The following is a 23,401-nucleotide window of genomic DNA, read 5'->3' on the forward strand; positions in this document are numbered from 1 at the left end:
CTCATGTACTGTGTCTTGTCAGGACATATCAGTAATCCTCCCACGTGGATGATGCTATGGTGAGGACTCAGCCTCTTTTGCTGGGGCCACCTGCAGAAACCTGACAGCTATTTTCACAGCTAAGCTACACTCAAATGAAGTGTAACAGGCAACCCGACTACCTTATGATCTTAGTGAAGTCCCCCTGCTAAGGGGCAAAAGGAGAGCCTGGTCTCTAGAGATGCCTCATGGTCTTGAGTTCCCTGACAATGAAGTCCATTAGAAGAAGCAGAGAGCTTGGCTGTCCCTGAAACCTAAGGACCACAATTAGCATGATGCTGGTCAACACAAACAATAAAAAGGACCTCACATCACAATAATTTCCATAAGAATACCCAAAGAAAATGTAAGTAACTATTTGTCTAATATTGGAAAAAACAAAACACCAATTTTATCCAAAGCAGAAATCATTATGGAAAGCAGAGCTGAGGACACAGATTCCTATCATTAGGCAATGACATATGACTGAAAAGAAAAAGACAAGACTTGCTAAAAGTTACTTTCCTTACTATATAAAGTCTTACATATACTATATATAAGGAGTCTTTGAAATATCATTATCAACAGAAAAACAGATACAAAAGCATAATTCACAAATGAATAGGGTCCTAGTTAAAACAAATACACAGTGACTTCAGTTTTTTAAGTATGAAGTATGGAGAGATACAGATTTGATTGGTAACAGAGGGTTATCTTTGGGCTGAAAGTTGTAATTTTTATTTTATTTGTGTATATCTGGATTTAAAAATTTGTTGTACAATTTTGGTAATCAGTTATTAAGGAAGAACTAATTTCAGAACACTGAAAAATGTGAAATATGGAAGTAGCCTTTGTTCACTCAAGAAACTTTTCCTAGTGCTACAGAAATCTCTTCTTAATGGCTTCCATGTAATTTACCACTGGTATTGTTTAGGAAACACAATAAGAAATGAGAATAATGGATTTTTAAAATCTACAATATATTATGAAAACCTGGAAAAATTATCCACTATTTTTTTAATGTTAAAAACAGTTCTTGTCTTGAATGAGCTCATTTATATTTATGCAAATATTCCCTTATGAAAGTTAAAAAAGTCCGTCATCGGGAGAGTATAGAAGCCAGTGAACAAACTGTTAAGCAGTTTCTTTTGTTCTAAAAATGTAAGGCCAAAGTGTTTCCTTGTAACTACTATTTATCTTTCCCAAAATAAAATACAGCTCTGCCCTAAATGGTTTTTATCACAATTTAAAAATTCTAACAGTAAGCTCTTTTTTGTGTGTAAAATCATTTTATAGTTTTATTCAGCTACATTTTCATCTGCTTCCTCTGATAGAAATTGTGTGAGAAAGGATGAGATAATCTGATACCCTCGCCCCACCCCATTTGATTGAGAGGAGGGTGAAGGCCCACAGAGCTTGGATTACACACAGTTGAGGAATACAACAGCCAAGCTAAAAATAATCCAATCTATGGTAGTTTATTGCTTGAGACTAATTTTCACTTCAATCCTACATTCATAAACTAGGAGATGTTTAATGCTAAACAGCAGTCTGACTGAAGAGAAGTGTCCAATTTGGTGCTTAAATGTCCCTTGCCCAGATACCACAGTAATCTTCTTATTCACATGGTGCTATAGTATGGGCCTAGCCCTGTGTGATTGGGCCCCTCTGCAGAACCTCTGCGGCTATTTTCACGTCTCAGCCACGACTCACATGAAGTATAAGGCCAAGAACCCAACTGTCTTAATGCATATATCCATTTTAAGGCAGCACGAGCCTATGTATCATTTTTTAATTTCCTAGATGATCACAGACTTTGAACCTAAGACAGCTTAGGTTCAAAAGTAAGGAAGTCAGTCTATATTTTTGGCTTTTCCTTCTGAATGGTAGAAGGATCTAACTAAATACCTTTAGGAAAAGTGGAGGCTCTATTTGAGTTATATTTTTAGGTTACCAGGGAACTCTTCAGTACCCCTGATTTGCTAGACTGTAAGCTCCTTGTGCGAAAAAGCATTTTCTTATTTTTCTTTGTTTCCCCAGTGCCTAGGAGAGTTCCTGGCATGGAATTAACCCTCTGCAAATTATGTTAAATGTGATGGTCAGAGTAGATGAGAAGTGGCCTCCAGAGACTAGGAGAGCCTGCAACCAACACACAATGAAGCAGTAGCTTTGCACTGTGCCTGAAATGTTCCATATATGTATAAAATTCTATGGTTATTCGTACAACCTTAATAAAGGAATAATAGAAATTAACAATTTTAATTTCCTAAAAGTTCCAGGGCTATGCATCTGAGAAAGACAATAGTCTCTACATAGAGACTTGGTTTGCAAAGAATAAAATACCGTTGGAACAGAACACAGCTGAATGAAATAAAAATTTACCTTATGTTCTTCATAATTCTAAAGTAAAAAAAGATGGGGCATAGGAGAACAACTAAAGGTAAAAACTCCCCAGCGCCATATCTTGCAATAGTCAAAAACTGAGGCTCCAGGGTTTAGAGATTTCTTATGAGAAACTCTAGAAAGAAAAATACAATGACTCATTTCATAATAATGCCCTTTCTTCCCAAAGTACACAGCACAATTCCCACATCCCTAGCACATGGGCACTCTGTACAGAGTGATTGCAACACGGAGGACTGCCCTGCACTAATGTCCCAAAGTGGACAGAGAAATGCCGACTGCAGGGGGAACAGACCTCCCTGGTGTAGTGGGGAGTGGGGACAGTGCGGCTGCATTCGTTCTGCAGAAAAGGAGCAAAGGAAGGGGATTTCCCCTTTGTACTGCTTGATCTGGGACAGTGGTTCTTTTGTGCACCACCTTTAAGAACTGAGAGCTGAGTGCAGCTGGCTTTCTTGTCTGAAGGCTGAAAGAATTCCTTGGCAGAGCAGTTTTGAATAGATGCTTCCAGATTTTCTAACAAATTGTCACTGAGACATTGATGATCCAAATGGGGTTCGGTGGGGTGGGAGGGAGTGAAGGAAAAGAATCCGTGCCCTCCAGGACCACAGCATGAGGAAGGCACCTAGCCCTTAGCTCAGGTACTAGTTCACTCCCCCTCACTTCTGTGGGCGTAGAAAAGTGAGTTAAGTAAACAATTATAGGAAAATAACTGAAGTTTATAGCCAATATAGCTACTCCTGGAGCCAAGTTCCCAGGCCTTGCCCAGCAGACATTCCTTGAGAATCACTACCAAGAGAGAATGAGAGGATCCTGCCCTTAGGCCAACATCAATTTGAACTGATAAAAGAATTCAAAGCTTGAAGGAAGTTCAAAGAATACTCAGGGGAGCCTGACATCACTGGCTTTGGGCATTTGAAGTGTATCAAGAGGAAGAAGAATGTCTTCTCTCTGGCAACTCTGGCAGGGAAGGATTGTTTATTGATCCTTAAATATCTGAGACAGTAGGCTTGGCAGAGGTCAAATATCAATGAGGATTAAGCTATAAGACACTTCTGGTGGAAGGGCAGTGTGGTTGGCTTGATGAGCAATTTGCAGGAGAGGGCCCCTTACTTGACCTGGATATTTTACAGCCACTAGTGATCGCCAACCTGAGGAAGTGGTGGAGGCCCGCAAGGGGGGAGGTGCTCAGGTGAGAGGCCAGGGAGGAGGGAAGGTGCACAGAGCTTCACTGACTCTTTTGTGTTGCTGGGAAAGTGCATCTGTGAAGTGCAATAAGAGGTGGCCACAGAGAAAAAATGAACACAGAGATTGACCACAACCAAAAAGAAGCCCTCCAAAACAATGAAAAGAGCCTCATGATGTTTATGACATTTTTCTTATAACATGGTTAGCTGTGATAGTATTATTGCTAGAAATTCGAACATTTTACAGATAAAGAAACTGTAAAAGGGTCAGACTAGTCAACTTTTCAGAATGAAAATTCTCAACATTTAGGAAGTGCTCCAGCTTATAGGATTTATATAACAGCAGCTATAGAAAACTTACATCTGTATAAATACCAGGGCCCCTAAGGGGGATAACGTTTCATTTATACTGAAATGTTTTAATTCCCGCTTAATAATTTAAGATACTAGGTATTAATATTGCATATCAGAAACAAGATCTAATTTCTTCTGTATTCCATCTGAAAGCAATAACACTTTCTGGCACAGATAATTGTTGTTTTCTTAAACCACAGATCAGTTTCTTTCTTGCTCTGAAAATCAGTTAAACAATATTATATTAAAGCTGTATGCCAACAGCATTACTATTTAAGAATTTATTAATTTACTAAGAAAAGTCAACATTCTGGAAATATTTCAAAGGATAAACTTTTACTACTTCTTGCCAAAGTTGCTTCATTTATTTCATTTAATATGTACACTGTAAAGTTTTTTGATGGGTGAAGAAGAGGAAATATAAGGGTCACACCGGCTTTTCTGTAAGAGTCCTCTGCTCAAAACGAAGGAATCTAAATATAAATATAAGTTCTCTGCTCTTTACTTTTCCTGGGTCTCTATTCTCTTTTATAGCCTATGAAACAGTCTCCTTATATATTTGTTTAAGATGAGATAAGAAACTGGTTATAGACTATGTAGGCCAAATTTCAAATGAATTAAAAAATAATAAACATCAGGGATAATTTAATATTCCCATAAATTATCTTAGAAGCATAATAATCATGTCATACTTCCAGGCTGGGTTAATGTCTGTTAGATTTTTTTTTTTTCTGTTAAAGTTTCAAGTTGTACATCTAATACTATTAAAAAAGTTTGTACAGAGGTAAGTAGATTGAACCATGACTGCAGCAAGATACAAATACTACAAGGAGTCTCTGTCAAGTGTACATGGTAAGCTTAAAAGGCAAAGCTCTAAACTACAACACTAAGTATGTTTTATGTTTTTCTATGAGAAGAAAACTGATGAAACAGAAACAGGCCTGGATGGAGCTAAAGGCTTAGCATGAGAAAAGACAGAGGGAAAGAGGGAAAGAGGGAGAGGGAGAATGAACCCTATCAGCTATGAAATAATACACTGGGGAGAAATACTGGTTCTCATGAAAATGTTAGTGATTCACAATGGAATAAAATTCAAAAGCCACTGACCCCAGTGAAAACTTCTAGTGGAAACATGTGGATTTTGCTTTATTTGAATACTATCACCAAGCACCATCATAGTGTTTGCAATGTGTTGCTTTTTAATTTAAAATTGATGTTGAAAAGATACTGCTGATCAAATTAAATATTCAAGGGTCTTCAGGAACAAAGAGATTACAACAATAACAAATCAACACATGCATTAGTATTAACATGCAAACTAGGCACAAGACTTTTGGTCCCCAAAAGTATGTATTACTGAGTATTCAATGGTTGAATAAACAATAGAAAACACTTCGTTTTTCTACTTTTTACAGTAACTCAGCATTGAAGCAGATTTATTTATTTACGGCATTTTTTTTATACATACCAATTCTTCATTCTGATTTGCCAAAATATCATGATTAAATTCAAGCTGACTAACACAGACCACAAATCTGTCAGGGAATACACGGAGTTCTGTATAAAATGAAGAAAATAAAGTTACTGAAGGCTTCAGAAAACTATGAACACAGATACATGTGTTCCCATATTTTTTCATTCATTTTATGCTATGGCAATATGCAAGTATATATAAGACGAGTGTCTCTTTTCCCCACCATCCTTCCAGTGTTTGCCATCAATAGGGCAGGATGAGCACTAAGCCTTAGGGAGTTGAGGAGGCTGCAAATTGGTCCACCTGAGCCCCTAGACCATTATACCACATGGAGCCCCCAGGCAGGGCCTTTGTAGCTTTCTCTCTGTATCAGTTTGCTATTTTCTTGTTAGAACGCATATCTTAAAAATAGTATCAGTGTTTTCTAATGAGTGTGCAGACTTTAGAGAAAAAGGAAGAATATTAGCTAAAAATCAAATAATGTGACACATTAATGTTTTTCGTAGTTTGTTTATCATCTGCTTGGTCAGTTGGTCTTAGAGAAGGTCTCCTACATTAGAGGGCAAACTCCTAAGATGAATGTGACCATAATAACAGCAGCATCTGTTAAGAATTCAGATTATTAAGGGAATGGTTAAAGGTGCATGGTGAAGACAAGACAACTACACTATAGTAATTGTAATCTATTACTTCAGCTTTTAAAGCAAAGCCACTAGCTTTTGGATGGGGTAGGGCAAATGAATTGCAGGACAGGACTCCGCAACAGTCAATGAAGGGGACACAAAACAGTAACACCATTGGGATCTTCTCTTGTACTTCTGCCTACCAGCCCCCACTGAGCTCTGGGGTGATGTCAGAATATCACAATGGATATTCTGAATGAGTGGAGAGGATCTCTTCCTTTGTTAATACTTGGTGTATTGCTCGAATATTTTTATAATATATGTGAGTTATATTTGTGACAGAAATAAAGTCATTTTTCTAAAAGAGAAAACTTCTCTCTTAGATGTGACAAATTTTTTTAAAATATGGATACTATGAATCATGTAAATGGAGTCTCTTACATATATTGCACAAGAGGGCACTGTCTGAGGTAATAATGTGTCAATTGGTATACTCAGAAGCCAAACACAGAGATGTCAACAGATGCAGATGCACAATTTAAACACAATTAACACCTTATTCTGTTCAGCTAGGTTAAATTATACAAAAAGGCCAAAAGAATTGACATTCTAGCAACAGATCTCTCTTTACCCCCTGGACCATTGTTATTTCCTTTTATTCTAATTCATCCTACTTAACACAGCAGGTTAACAAAACAGTTCTACTATTTGCCTCAAGAGTTTTTCATGGCTCCCTAGTGCCCAGCATACATAGATAGGCAAACATTCAATGCCCTCCATGACTGGTGCCTAACCTGTTGGTCTGGTCTTTCTTCCAAGTAGAAAGCCATCTTTCTCAAGTTGGGGCCCAGGTGTGTTTATCTGACCCCACATGAATGTTACATCTGGCTTGGTGACTATGGATGGCCTTTGAAAAACCAGATAACAAAATTATCAATTCAGTTAATATTTGTTCATTAGTTCTTAAAATATTATTAAGATAAACAATAAGTAGTCTCCCATTTTATGGAAGGGGAAACCAAGCCATAGAATTCACTCTATGTCTCCCAAATCAAAAAATTGAAAGAGTTCAGTAGTGGATCACAATTGTAATTCAAAATTACCAGTTCATCAAATGATTTCTGTATTTAGTACTTCTATTTATTCATCTGAAAATAAAAATGATAGATTTGGAATACTTGGTACCAGGTATTGTATCAACAGAAAGCTACTTCTATATTCCTTTATTTGTTTTGGTTATAATTGAGAGTTGTTTTATTTTACTAGTTACATAGATTTGGGCAATGACAGTCCCTATTAAGAAGGGTAGCTAGGGTGTATTTTACCAGGCCCAAAGTTAGCTGAATTAGTTTTATAAGAGAGGTGAACAAGGTGGAAGATCCATTAAGAGAGTAACATATGCAAGCAGCACACTTCAAGTTAAGAAAGTGGAGGTATCATGAAGATTCCAGGGGCAAACTTCCATAGAGCTGATTTTTAAAGTCCTTGTTTTGTATCTTATAGATATACTGACATAGTGATGAGAACTTGAGTTAAATTTTCTTTCCAATGCTCAGAGAATTCTTGGAGAATGGTCACTAGCTTCTAATTTTGTTGTTCGCTGGATAAGACTGACATCATTTTCTCAGTGAACATCTTGGTTTGAGGGAGTGAGGGGTGGAATGTAGCCTAATTTCACACTTAGAGAAATGGTCTTGATGGCTCTAGGCTGGGAAAAGGCTTTCTTATGTACACACTTGATCTGCATCCCAGGGCCTTGCTGTGTGCTGACAATAAAGAAGCAACTCTGGACACTCAATGAAAGTGCTGAGATGCATCAGGAAAGTAAAATGTAGTGTGGTCCAGCTCAGTATTCTCATCCAGTAAATGCAGTATCAATTGGGAGAAAAAAATCACAAATGTTTGAAAATATACAATGACATGAAGGCGATGAAGGAAGTAGGAATTTCTATTTCTTAATCTCTTCTCTATGGCAAGTTGGTTGTGTAAACAAGAAATGAGCTCCTTACCAGTATTCTGTGAGCTCTCGATGCAGCGGAGGTGTATCCCTCTCTTGAGGAAATAGGCTGTGATCTGAAAGCCATAACCTGTAAAATGAAAGGGACATTATTGGATTATTAGCTGGTTTGGCACTGAATCCCAGGGGCCCAGTCCAGTGCCTGCCACGCAATATGAATTCAAACATTATTTAAAAAATGAAATAGCAAAAGAATCAGTAGAGGGCCCCAGTTGAGGCAAAGAGCAGACATTACTATCTGGGTTCTTCCAGAAGGCCCAGCCATAACACCTGGCATGGTACCTTACCTGAAGTAGCTCAATTACTTCACTTGTAAAATGAGATAAAAAAGAAGGTCTAACATATCTGAAAAATTAGGGCTTTCTGATAGGATGATTAATTCAGTGTAGATTGATGCTTAGATCTTGGCATCTTTTGATATTTATTACTTATTAGCTCACAAAAAGAACAGTTTAATATTATTTGAAAATGAGTATTTTCTATAAGTAAATTACCCTCCAATTCAAATACAGCTAAGTATTTATACAGAATGAGATTAAAGAAACACGGCACGTATCAAAAAAAAAATCCCCCCCCCCCACCCAATGCACTGAAAGCTGTAAGTGAAGAGGACAGAATTAAGTGTTAGAAAGTACATGGTGTTAAGTTTTTTGAGTTCTCTATATACCCTATATATATAGGGTATATATATCTGACGTGTATGTGGCAAAAATTTGCTCCCAAAATGTAGGCTTTCTCTTTACCTCATTGTTTCTTTGCTGAAAAGAAGCTTTTTAGTTTGAATCCATTCCATTTATTGATTCTTGATTTTTATTTCTTACACTTTAGGAGTCTTATTAAGGAAGTTGGGGCCTAATCCGACGTGATGAAGATTTGGGCCTACTTTTTCCTCTGTTAGGTACAGGATCTCTGGTCTAATTCCTAGGTCCTTGATCCACTTTGAGTTGAGTTCAATAAATGTAGTGGCTAAGGAGCTGAACAGGCACTTCTTAGAAGAAGATATACAATCAATCAACAAATATATGAAAAAATGTTCAACATCTCTAGTAATTAAAGAAATGCAAATCAAAACTACTCTAAGATTTCATCTCACGCCAGTCAGAATAGTAGTTATCAAGAATACAAACAACAATAAGTGTTGGCGAAGATGTGGGGAAAAAGGCACACTCATACATTGTTGGTGGGACTGCAAATTGGTGCAGCCAATCTGGAAAGCAGTATGGAGAATCCTTGGAAAACTAGGAATGGAACCACCATTTGACCCAGCCATCCCACTCCTCAGTCTATACCCAAAGGACTTAAAAATAGCATACTGCAGGGACACAGCCATATCAATGTTTTTAGCAGCACAATTCACAATAGCTAAATTGTGGAATCCACCTAGATGCCCTTCAATAGATAAATGGATAAAGAAACTGTGGTATAGGGATTGGGGTTGTGGCTCAGTGGTAGAGTGCTTGCCTAGCATGTGCGAGGCCCTGGGTTCAATCCTCAGCACCACATAAAAATAAATGAATAAATAAAATGAAGGTATTATGTTCAACTACAACCAAAAAAAAAGTAAACTAATTAAAAAAAAAGAAACTGTGGTATATATACATGGTGGAATATTACTCAGCATTAAAAGATAATAAAATTAAGGCATTGCAGGTAAATGAATGTAGATGGAGAATATAATGCTAAGTGAAGTAAGCCAATACCAAAAAACCAAAGGCAGAATGTTCTCTCTGATAAGTGGATGCTGAACCATAATGGGGGATGGGGTGGGTAGAATGGAGGAATTTTGATTGAGCTAAGGGGAGGGGAGGTGGCATGGAGGGGTTAGGAAAGATGGTGGAATGAGACAAACACCACTACCCTAGGTACATGTATGACTGCATATGTGGTGCAACTCTATATATCATGTACAAGTGGAAAAATGAAAAGTTGTGCTCCATTTGTGTGCAATGAATTGAAGAGCTTTCTGCTGTCATGTATACCTGATTAGAACTAATAAAAAATAAATTTAAAAGAAAAAAAAAGAAAGTATATGGGGGCAACCAGAGCACAAATTGGTAAAGTTACTTTGAAAAACGCCTGAATATCTAAAGCTGGGCTTAAGCATGAAAATAGCAGTCACAATAGCATTCTTCATGATATTCTCAAACCAGGACCAATGCAAAGATCCATCAATAGAATTTTTAAGATATTGCCATATAGTGAAATATTACACTGCCCCTAAAAATGAATGAGCTACAACTACAGGCAATAAGAGCAATAAATAGCACACACATGATACTAAAAAGTAAAGCCTTTTAAGAGAAGTAAATCTCATTTGTGACAATGGCAACAGTGCCTTCAATCTTACAGGTTGGTAATGGACTGTCACATAATTTAAAGAACATACCAGCCTTATTTCTTCCCCCTTCCCTTTTTCCCTCTCCTCCAGGCTCCTTTCAAGTATAAACTATTCTGTTGATGAATTCTTGAAAAGGTCAAGAAACAATGTTTGCAGTTAGCACATTCAAGTAGCTGGTGGAAGAATCAGAAGTGAAAGGTTAAGAGAAGGTGAAGGACCCCAGGTACAGAGACAACCTCAGGAAATGGTTAAGCTTCCAAGACAATATTTTACCATGGAAGAACTGAGAATTGCAAGAAGTAGTCTCAGGACCATTAGACTAGGTCTAAGGAAACCAATTTCCCTGATCCCCCTAAAGTCCATAACAATAATTGTTTTAAAATATCTTATACAGAGAACATAAACCAAAAAAGAAGTTTCCACTTTTGCATTCAATTTCCTTCTGACACCCTGATAGAAAGATCCAGGACCTCAGTGAGTGCAGACTTGATGCTATGTCTAAACAAGCTATGGCTCTGACAGCACAATTGCTTTAGTCATGCAGATTGTGAAACGGCAGTGACATCTATGAAAGGATAATCTCCAGATTTACTGAGATGAAATATACTTTTTCCCAACACACTTGAAAATGGATTGCATTTCAGTCATGTGGCTTTCCTCTGCTTAAAATGTTAAACAAAACATGCACACCGTTGGCATTACTCTGAGTGCTCTGAAACAAATATTTCATTCCTTAGGCCACTGAGAGAATGGAAGTCACTTCTACCTCTGTTTATTTGTCCTACTGCAGGGGGAGCAGGGTTATAAGAGACGAATAGTTAGCAATTTTGAACTCACAAACACAGCAAATTTAGAAGTGATTTTTCAAGTAATTATTTATGAGCCTTCCGAAGGACTAAACAATAACAACAAAAACGTGCCATATCTAACTCATTCTGCCTTTGCTGATTTACAGCTCTAGGTGATTAGGGTTCAGATGGCATGTTCAAAATCTCAGTCTTCTTCCTGTACAAAATCTCTAGCAATAAAATATTATCATGAGAAAGGGGCTAAATGTAAAGCTGCCCATGAAAGCTGAAGCTGAGTTTAGATAACTGGAGATACCACTTGAGTGGTAACAAAATGCTATCGGGACAACTAAAAAATAAAGTCCCAGTATGATACTTTTTCCTACAGTAAAATAAGGTATATTCCAAGTGATTTATTACTGAAACTACTAGGAAAATTGGATTTATTGAAACCTGGCTACCTGCACTGACAACCCTCTGCAAGATGAGAATCATTCCTGAATTGGTACCTTGTTATATTAGTGGCTTCAATGGAAAACCTGGCCTAATGGCATCTACAAGCGAAATGGCAAGTTTAACATGTAAAGATTTGCACCTGCTTAGTCCAAATTCCACTGGTCATATGAAACTTGACTGTTTAAAGAGAAACCTGAAGAGAGATTAAACACAAAAGGTACTTGTGTCAGTTCTTATGGCAAACTAAATTTGATCTATAAACAGAGAAAATGACTGCTGCTGAAAGATACTGAACTGAAATGCTTTAGGGAGATGTATTTCATTTATCCATAGATAACAGGCAGTGATACAAACTACTCTCTTATCTTTGCTCTTAATGAAAAAGACTTTAGAGAGTTCAACAGGCCACTGGGATTTTGTACTTAACTAGGGCTAAAGCAAAGCTCCACTATTCTCTGAAGCTAAACAGCAATTTGGCAAAGAATCCAAGAGGCCCTTTGCTTTTCCTACTCAGGCACCAGTTCCCAGCTTGCAGCACTTGTGTTCTAAATACAAAAAATCTGAGTCAGTAGGAGATTCAGGGAAAATGTGCAAATGGAAATCATAAAGTGAAAACCTTTTTATTGGAAAAAACTATCTAGCTATAGAATTCCAAAATTATGAAGTACTCACAAATCATATTGAAGTACACCTATTTTCTTCTTAGCTCTTGTGGTCCTCCTAAATCTGAGAAGACTATTTTAAACACAGGAAGAGATTGGTGATAGAGGAGGGATGGCTTGTCATGGAAGCATCTCTCCATGAAGAGTCTTCAGGAGTATGAATATCTAAAAATATTTTAAATTTTAAATTGCATAATGTCATGTGATCATCCAAGTATATCAAGCAAGTCCATCTTTTCCCCCGGCCTCTAAGCAGCCCAAAGAGTCTCCAGTCTCTGTGCTGCCTCTTGCATTCTGCACCTTGTTAGAGAGCTGACGCACTTTGTCCTTCTACAAACAACCTCCAGACACCTGTTAAATCTTAAAACAACTACTTACCCCATTAATTTCTTCTGGATCACCTCTGTGTTTCCCAAAGAATATTAAGTCTCTAAGAAAAAGAGGGTGTGTGTGTGTGTGGGGTGGTCCACCAATATTTATGAAAGAAAGACAAGGCAAACTAGAGTTCTGTAATTATGTTGTTTCATACTCAAAACTGCTTCAAAAGGCTTCAATAGAAATTCAGAGACTTCATGAAGATAGAGGCAAAAATTACAACTCCCTCCAATTCAAATATGATTTGAACAGATTCCACTCTGGCTTAGCAAGGCATGTGCATTGGTTTTAAGTAGTACCATGTTCTAATAAGAATCCACTATAAGGGAGTGGTCACTGAGAGCAAATATCCAACATGGAGTTTTTAATGTAAAACTATCCAGCTTCACTTATTTTCCAGTGGACTCAGTCAAAACAACTTGAAGCTAGGGATAATAGTGCACACCTGTAATCCCAGCAGCTCAGGAGGCTAAGGCAAGAGGATCACAAGTTCAAAGCCAGCCTCAGCAACTTAGGGGGGCCCTAAGCAACTGAGTGAGACCCTGTCTCAAAATAAAAAAGGGGAGTAGGGATGTGGCTCAATGGTTAAGTGCTCCTAGGTTCAATTCCTGGTACAAAACAAAACAAAAACAACAAACCAATTTAAGCTTCCCCATGGCTGTTATGGGATCTGTAGTACAGTGAGTAACAGCAGAAAACCCTCTCCCATGACTCTTATGCTGCCCCTCAGGGAGAGCCTGGGAAAATTCCTCCATATGGCCCACTTGCCATAGAAATGGCCTGGCAGGTGGGCTCCACCCACCACCTGTGCAGCTCTCCTCCAATAAAGGCCTTCTTCTAAACAACTAGCAGACTCAAGAAGATGACCTGTGCCCATCAATACATCTCTCACCAAAATTACTTCTTCATTAGTCTCATCACTCATGTAATTGTGAAAAATTTCAAATATTCCGGAAAGTAGAAAATAGTACCATAAACACCATCTAGATTCAAAATGGCTAATATTTTGCCATATTTCATATACATATTTGTATATCATAATAAATGAGACATATCAAAATAAATGAGACATCATGAAACCTGACTCCTATGTACAGACTCCTGAACAATAGGGAGATTCTCCTACATCATCAAAATACTACAGGTTGAGCATCCCTAATGAAATTCCAAAATGTCCTGAAATCTGAAACTTTTTGAATACTGACAATGACCCTTAAAAAGTTTCATATTTCTGGAGCATTTCATATTTCTGATTTTTCAATTAGGTATGCTCAAATGGTAAAGTCTACACAAATATTCTAAAATCCAAAAAACTGAAATCTGAAATACTTCTGGTCCCAAACATTTCAGACAAGGGATACTCAACTGAGCATGACATTATTGCTCAAATAACTAATTTATACTCAAATTTCTCCACCTGTCCCCAAATGTATATCACTCATTTCCCCTCAAGCTAGGACTCAACCAAATATCATGCATTTTTAACATATATATTCTCTTATATCTCCTTTAATCTGAAATAATTTCCCTCTCCTTTTTTCCCCAAAATTTTTAAATCAACTGGGCTGTCATTAACTTAATAAAATAACCCCTATTCTGGATTTGAACTTAAAACAAAACAAAACAAAACTCAACTGCCTAAATACAAATTTTCAGCCTACATTCTCTTTTAGAATGCCAGCCATTTAAAAACTGACTTCTCCTTTAACTGCTATAGGAAATTTAAGGTTCAAACTAAAGCTATAATTACAGTTCAAAATCTGGAACATAGATGACTTGCAGATTTAGTTCTAGAGATAATTTCAAGGAAATCAAAATTTAAATTTGTAGATGCTTAAGATTATGGCAAAGGTAAACTTACTCAGGGAGGCTGGATAGCAGTCTCATATTTGTTTTATGAAAGGACACTTCATTGCAATCAGACTATCATGTGCTAATACAGAAGTTGTTTTGTATCGTAAGCTACTTCAGTCATGTGACTGTTTCCAGTGGAAGCCATGGGTCAGTTTTCATTATCCATCTGAAGACTTGGTTGTGGCTTAATAGAGGATAGAAAGAAAGAGGCTGATAACTGCCAAAAAGGTTGACAATATCTTGAGTTCTAGACTAGACCAGGAACATATTACATAAAAGAAGGAGAATATCCATCCATTCAGAACATTATCAGAAGCCCTAGAGTGGAGAGGGCAGAGAAATCATGAGTTTGATATTGTCACTTAAAACACAGAGAGAGCAGATATGAAACAGGGACTTAGGAAAAAACTGCCACTGGGTGTTCTGAAACACATTATGGGCCTACATATGACCTTCACCATTGCTGGTGATGGGTGGAGCTGGGAAAAGGCATTGTTCTGTGGGAACCAAAAGCCAAGAGTCCTGTCATAAGTTTAAGAACATACACAGAGAATCCTAATCTCAGACCACAATTGGGAAACAATTTGGGTGGGTAAGTGGAATATTTAGTCCTAGGCTAAAAATTTCGCTTATTACCCAAGACATTTAGAGACTCCAAAAAGGTTCCCTTGAGATAACATTTCATTTCATGTCCTTAAATAAGGACAGTACTAGACTCTGAGTCACAATAAAACTATGTTTCTTTGATGCCAAAACAAATGGGGCAAACTGGTGAGTTTCATAAAAACATTTTTTGAAACTGAATAAAGCAATTATTTGAGGCCAAATTTATTTAGAAAAAACACAGATTTTCCACCTGTCATCCTGTGGACAATAGTAATACTATAGGACACATGTGCTAATAATTTTATTATCTTCAGGAATCAACCATGATTGGTAAACAGTCAATGATAAAACTTTTGGGGGGGAGACAAAAATCAGAATAAAACAGACTGAGAAATCATCACTTTGGATCTCTTCTCCATACTGCTTTCCCACCTTTTGTTTATTAAAAATATACCCTTAGCATATAAAAATATGCTAAAATATAAAAATATACCCTTAACTCTAAAAACCATGTTTAGATAATATGCAAGCACAGATGAAATCATAATCAACACTATGGTTCCCACAATCATAATTCTGCCAGGTTGTGCATAATGATGAGACTGATATAATATTGTGTACTTATAAAACTCAATGTTCTCTAGAAAACTTTTTATACTCATCTTTAAAGAATTATGCAAAAAAGAAACAGATTTTTAATAAACCTTCTATATGATGTAGCTGGTTGTTTGAACTGCTAACTGTTTAAGCAAATGCCTCAGCAACAGCTTTTAAATTTCCTGTGCCTAAGGAGGAATGCCAGATGAAGCACATCCTCTGTGGCCTGTTTTGCAGAGGATCTATTCCAACTCTAAGATTTTAGGACCATGTGCAACAAGAAGAGTTCATGAACCACTGGGCTCTTCTAACAGAATTGTGGAATCATACAGCAAGGATCAACCTTGAGTAGTCAAAAAGTCCACTTTCTGTTTGTCAGCCAGGATCACATTTTTTAAAGACAATACCAAAATACCAAGTGAGATGATGTCACAACTACGCATGTGCAACTCAATTCTTCCTACATTGATCAAACCAACATGCAAGCTTAGTGTCTAAGGTAACTGGAAAAGGGGTAGATTTTGGAGGAAAATGAAGAGTGGTCACAGCTTATTTAACAGGGTCTGCAGCAACTCAACGCTACCCATCAGCTGCCACTGGAAATTAGGGAACAGAAAAACCTGCTAATTCAACTTTTTATGTGAAATTTCAAATTTCCATTGAATTTAGAATTTTAAAACATTAAGTGCAATCCAAATAAAATGTAACCTCTAATCTGAATTCCTCACATTTAGTTGAAGTTCATTTTTTTTTTCCATGTCTTCAACAGAGCTAAAGGAAAGCTGGCCACTTCCAAATTATTAAAGATATGGTGTTCAGTTTCAATCTAGTCATTTATACTAAGTTTAAATAAACTATGGTTCTTAACCTCACTACCCTGGGGAATGTTTTTCTACATTTAATTCATATGTCTGACTCTTTTAAAAAAAGCCCTGACATTAAAGATATTTAGTTAATAATTTGACTCAATGTGGAAGGAAATGGAAAGATTATACAATTTTAGAAATCATTAATTGCATAAATGTTTGTGAACTATATTAAAAAATCAGAAAACTTCCTTAACTTAAAAAAGAGACCTGAAAAGATGGGAGTGACATGAATGTTCTTGATTAGGTGGGCTAACAGTCATAAAGATGTGAATTGTCTTATTATTTATTTATTTATCAATTAAACATGTACTAAACTGGACAATACCAGTTAAAAATCACAGTGAAATTATTATTATTATTGTTAGTAGTAGTAGTAGTAATAGTAGTGTTAGTAGTAGTAGTAGTAGTGTATTGAGGAGGCAGTTTGGAAGTTGCTAAAAATAATTATAAAGTTAACCTAGAAAAATAAACATGAATAGTAAAAAACAAGAAATTCCAAGTGAAAAAAGGCCTTTTCTAATAAAAAGTAACATATATTCAAAAATAGTCTGGACAAAGACAAAAAGGCTTAAAAGAAAAAGCTAAATCATCGCCACCTGGAGACACTTTTATCACCTTGACTTTTTTTTTTTAAATATTTTTTAGTTGCAGATGGACACAATACCTTTATTTTATTTTTATTTTTTATGTGGTGCTGAAGATCAAACCCAGTGCCTCACACATGTGAGGCAAGTGCTGTACCACTGAGCCACAATCCCAGCCCCTCACCTTGACTTTTGATATCCTCTCCATCTTTTCTTGACTTTTGATATCCTCTCCATCTTTTCTCAAGAGACACCATAGAGTCACACATACATACTTATTTTTTTTCTATAAAATGGAATCATATGATAAATATTGTTCTATAACTCTGTTTTTTAAAAACTCAATATTATGAATACTGACTTTGTGTATGGTGACTGATACCATACCAAATCAGTCACCATACACATGAATAACAAATATTCAAAAGAAGGTTTCTACTAATTCCCAAAGCCAATTCTGTCATACACAGCACTCTGTTTCTGAGTTACTTTCTTCTACTGACTTATCATAAAATATACATTGTGTTAATATTTGAGCTTTATTTATAATAAATTTTAATCTGGTAGAGCAAGTTTCTCTCCTGACCCCCAATACTGTTTTCTTTCTTCATCAGGAATATTTGGAGTTATTCTTGGCATTTTGCCCTTTCATTTAGCTTATCAAATTGAATGGGAAAAAGAAAAAACCCTTTTAGGAGTTTGATTAGAAAGAGCTTCAATTCATACATCAATATGAAGAAAATTAACATTTTTATTATAATAAGTCTTTATTTTACTATAACTTTTATTTATTTAACATAATAATAGTCCCAATTATTTTCAAGAACCTTCATATCTTTCAGCAAAGTTAAGATATTTCTTCATAATTTTCTCACACTTTTGAGTTTATTATGAAGTACTATTTTTTATTGTAACTGTAAATATTATTAGCTCCTAAAAACTGCATTTTCAAACTGACTTCTGTGTGCTTTTAGGTGAAAAGCCTATTTAACTCGAATTTTTTCCAGCTTTATTAAGGTATAATTAACAGATTAGAAATGTATGAATTTAAAGTGTATAAAACGATGATTTAATGTATACATTGTGAAATGATTATGATTAAGCTAATCAAAATATTGATCATCTCATATAGTTACCCCCATCTTTTTTTTTTTGGGTAATGAAAACACAAAGATGTACTGATAGCAAATTTCAAACACACAATAGTGTGTAATTAACAACACATGGTCCTCAACTTGCAATGTTTGGATTTATGAGTTTTCAACTTTACAAGGGTGTGAAAACCATATACATCCAGTAGAAACTGTAATTCAAATTTTTAATTTTGATCTCTGTCTGAACTGGCTAAATGTGGTACAATGTTCTCTCTTGATGCTGAGCAGGGGCAGCTCTCAGGAAACAAGCAATCCTGAGGGTAATCAAACAACACTCTACAGCATACTGTGTTGCTAAGTATGATGCTCACTAGGTTAGATGTATGGAATGCATTTTAACCTAACACCTTATGATAAGTTTATAAGGATGGATACCCACTGTAAATTGAGGAGCATCTTTATAATCACCATGCTATACATGTAATCCCCATAACTTATTCATCTTATTACTGAAAGTCTGCATCCTTTGGTCATCCTCAATCTTTCCATCTCCGGCCTCCGTCCCCATCCTTGTACCTAGCAAGCACCATGGTACTCTGTTTCTATAAAATAAGTGAGTTCACAAAATACTCCAGGTCTTATTTATTTCCCTTAGAATAATGCCCTCCAGATTAATCCATGTTATATTTTCTCTCCTTCCCCTTACTCCTCTCTGAATATTGAGTTCAAAATATGTCTACTGAGCCCAATTTTTAAAAAATTATTTCACAGCTATATATTTATTCTTAATTTTTTTTGAGGTGGTGAGGATTGAACCCAGGGCTTTGTACATATTAGGCAAGTACTCTACCATGAGTTACATCCCCTGCCTTAATGCTAATATGCACTTTATTTGCTTGATCTATTAGTTAATGAGAATAATGGGACAAACTCTCCCTCTTTCATATTAACCAATTTTCTTTAGTTCCTTCCATTTTGTATATTTTTTAGAAACTGCATTATGTACAGATAGATTGAGAATTATTATATGTCCAATGAATATAATGCCCACTTAATATCTGATGGTACTCTTTATCTTAAATAATGCTCTTTGCCTTAGTATTTCATTTGATACTAATAGACTTGTTCCAGCTTGCTTTTCAATAGAATTTTTCAGGTATACTATTTTCCTTCCTTTTTTTTCTTGACTTTTTCTGAGGTCTTATGTTTTAGGAATATGTCTTATAAACAGCATATGAATAAATATTTTTAAAAATCCAGACTTACAAAGTTTCATTGTGATTATCAATAAATTTAGATTATTTCCCAGCATTTCTTTTGTGTTATTTCATTTTCTATTTTTTTTTCAAATCTCAAATCTACCTTAAAATTGGAATTTTCTGTTTCTCTTGGGAAAAAAAGTATTCTATAGCACTTGACCTATATTCTCACAAAGCACTAAGTGACTGAAATTGGCAGAAGCTACTGCAAGTTATTAAGGCAAATAAAGAGGAGGCCATCAGCCCAGGTGGTTTCTACAAACAGATACTTAGAGGCATTCTTTATAACTGGTTAATTTTGAATTGAGCTTTATCCAATTATAGATAGTCAACTAGCCAATCTGTTATATAACCAGGGACTCCCCATCAAACCATACCCAAATAAGGATAATGCCTACCTGCAGCCAATCCAGTAATTTTTAAATTATGCTTTCATGTTTACCCTAGAGCTTGGTGCTCATTATGCTCTCTGAACTTCTTCTGGTTTAGAGTGCTATTCGATTCATGAATTGCTCTTTGTCCAAATAAATTCTATTAAATTTATTTTATCTCAGGTTTTCTTTTAATAAACCTAAGTGGGAGAAGATGAGGCTCATCAGTAGCAGAACTAATGAGAAAAAGACTTCAGGGAGACAATTCAGAGATAGAGTAAGATAACTTCGGTTGTCAACATATACATGCAGAGAATGATGAATCATGATGAAGATTTTTTTGGTTTTGTGAACACATTTTACGTAAATAGTAGCTTGCTAGGGAACAGAGAGTTTAGGAAGAGGTGATAAGATAATGAACTAAGCCTTAGAGAGAAGAACCAATGAGATCTCTGGGTGAAGCTATGCAGAAAGGAAGCAGAAATACGACACAAAGTTCAGGGGAAAAGATACCGAGGCACCTCTGCCCCAAAGGCAGAAAAGTCCACAGCAGAGCACATTAATAGAGAAATGAAGAGGAACAGAACAGAACCAATGCTCGAGGGTCAGCAGACAAAGAGGAGCCTATGAGGAACAGACAAGAAGAATAACTAAAATAACTAAGAGAGTAGTCTTAGAAGAGATATTTTTTAAAGATCAAATACTAAGAGAGCATTAATAATAGCAGAAAGAGAACAATTACTGAGTTGGCAATCAAGAGGTGATTGGCAGTATTTCTGACTTAGCATCAGAAACAGAGCAATAAAAAAAAAACACAAAAAGGCAAACATCTGCTCCAGGACCTTTGCAAAGATATGAAGCAGCGGACAACACAGGAGCTTCAAGGGAAAGGATTAAATTAAAGAAGATCATAGTGGGTTTCTTTCATGTCACCCTTCTGTTTTCATTTCCTAGTCCCAGGCTTGTTCGCTTCCTGATTTTTTTCCTCTGATGTTTAGGTGCTAGTCTTTTTTCTGTTCTACATTTAACTTACTATTCAGCATATGCCTGTGAGAAACATGCCTCTTAGTTTTGTCACAGTCATTTGGAATTTCCATCCCATATAAAGTGTCGGGTCTTTTCCCCAATTTTGGTGCATTCACTCAAGTTACGGATGGTAACCTTAAGTATTCCTAAAATTGATCATCTTTTCTACTTTTTTCTAGTTAATAATTAAACCACTCTCAAGTTCAAAAAAAGTATCTACTGGAGATAAGGCTCAATGGCAGAGCACTTGCCTAGCATGAACAAAGTCCTGGGTTCAATCCCTGGCACAGAAAAAAAAAAAAAACACCAATAATAATAAAATAAAAAATCTACTCTTTTGAATTTCCAATAATGGGTCCATAGCCCATATCCAAATCTTTTGGGGAATCTGAATTTCCACAGCAGATGCTTGTATCCCCAGGCCCTAAGAATCTGATGTAGATCTGGGGTGGGTACCAGAGAACTATATTCTTTTTAAAGAGCTCCAGGGAATTCTGATGCATAGTCAGGTTTGGAAATCATTTAGTTCTTAAACATTTTACTGTTGATTTACTAGGATATTACAAAGAAACTACTAATAAGAGTTTTCTTAGAATAACAGTGGTGCTTTACAGAGTTCTCCGACGACAATAACAAAATGTCTAAGTTCTGTCAGTGAATGTAAGTGATAAACTACCCTAGTTCCTTTAAAAACAAACAAATAGACCTTTAGCAGGAGTACTATAGCAACAGTGAAGAGGCACAGGGACATGGGTAATTTCTAAGGCCCTCAAGGCTCAAACTACCGAGGCAATTTATGAGAAGCCAATATATATTAGCTCAATTATTATCACACCTCTGGAGGATTTCAAAGAACCTCTCCTGCCTTTGTTTTGTTTCTTTCCTTTTTAAATGAACTGATGATCTACCTTTCCACATAAATTAAAAATCACCACAATACTGATACTTTTGTCTTCTACATATCCTTAAGAGTTCAGGTAAAATGTCATGTTGATATGTAAAATGTAAATTTATAGGTATACAATGATTTATGATTGTAATTAAGATAGACTCAGATTAAAAAGAACTAAGTACATATGCTAACACTCAGTTTTTATTACAAAACACTACCTTGATATTCTTATCTTAATTGCCTGAATTAGGCAAAGTTTCAGAAGAATACATAAAGGGTTCTTTATAATTTTGTTTTATTTTAACAGTATTTACCAGCAATAAAAATCCAAATGAACAAATCTAAACCACTAATAAAAAATCATAAAACAGAAACTCCCTTTTCATTGCATACACATAGTTAGCATGGAATTAGGAGACACACAACCAGAAATCACAAGTTGCCAGATAAGACACAATAAGAAATGCATTCCACCTGTCACCCTGTATTCTTGCAGAAGGAAATAAATCCCACCAACAAAGGACCTGGACCCCATGGAGCCTGTGGCTCTACCAATGTACAGAAAACACAGGGCTGAAAGAACACACAGTTAACATCACCATACAGACAAAGCCAGCCAAATTTAAATGTGAGAGATTTCAGAGGACACTTGACCTGGTTTCTTCAATAAATAAATAGGAAAAAAATATTGGGAGGGGAGTTAGTATATTAAAAGAGAAGTTCATTTATGGTAAAGACAGTCAACCAAATGCAATGGTGTCTAGATCAACCCTGTTTGGACCCTGATTTTTACAACTTGAGACATTCAGGAAAATCTGAAGATGAACTAGATACGTGGTGAAATTAGAAATTTTTTGGTCTTTAATGGCACTTTGATCATTTAAAAAATTCTCATCTTTTATAACTATTTATTCTGTTTATACATAAACAGATTACAAGTTTTATTTTAAAACAGTCTGAAGGGGGCAGAGAGGAAAAGTAGGTGAGGCTTATAAATAAAATAACACTGGCCATATGGCCATATGTTAAACATGTAATGTGAGTGATAGATAAGTGGGAGCTCATTATATTATTTTTGTATGCATTTGAAATTTCTGATAATAAGTTTAAAAATGTAAGTGAAGATTCCTTAAGATTTATTTTTTAAAAGTAAACACTCTCATTTGATGAAAATATTCAAGAACCTTAAATATAATACATTTTTTCTAAATATTTGTGCTAATACAGTCTTTCTTCCAAAGTCTCAGAATATAAATTATGATCAAAGCTGGCTTTTATAGGTAATTTACAAACTCTGAAAATAACATTTTATAAGGAATGCAAAAGCATCCTTTATTATGTTGTGAATTTTAACTATAATCTTTAGAAGCGTTTTTATATGTAGATAACAGTAATTCTAAGGAACACTAAACAAAAATGATCTAATAGGTGGTTATAAAGCTCTCATCTTCCTTAAGCCTCTTTGAAGCACACTATTTATTACAGAATAAGAGCAGTAACTTCATCTGAAGATTCTTTAAGTCATTTAACTTCAAATGAGTGTTACTGAGACTTTTG

General features: G+C 35.8%; 1 protein-coding gene across 2 annotated transcripts in view; it reads right to left on the reverse strand.

Annotated features, from left to right (window-relative positions):
• The window catches only part of Slx4ip (SLX4 interacting protein), a 203,941-nt gene that overhangs the window by 18,979 nt on the left and 161,561 nt on the right, over window positions 1-23,401 (reverse strand). For both annotated transcript variants that reach the window (XM_071608727.1, XM_071608728.1), the window contains exons 5-6: window positions 8,066-8,143; window positions 5,428-5,516 (exon numbers count right to left, since the gene is read on the reverse strand). In XM_071608727.1, the coding sequence (XP_071464828.1) occupies window positions 5,428-5,516; window positions 8,066-8,143 (167 nt within the window). The remainder of the gene's footprint in view (window positions 1-5,427; window positions 5,517-8,065; window positions 8,144-23,401) is intronic.

The sequence above is a fragment of the Marmota flaviventris genome, chromosome 2, assembly GCF_047511675.1.
Source record: "Marmota flaviventris isolate mMarFla1 chromosome 2, mMarFla1.hap1, whole genome shotgun sequence".
Lineage (NCBI taxonomy): Eukaryota > Metazoa > Chordata > Mammalia > Rodentia > Sciuridae > Marmota > Marmota flaviventris.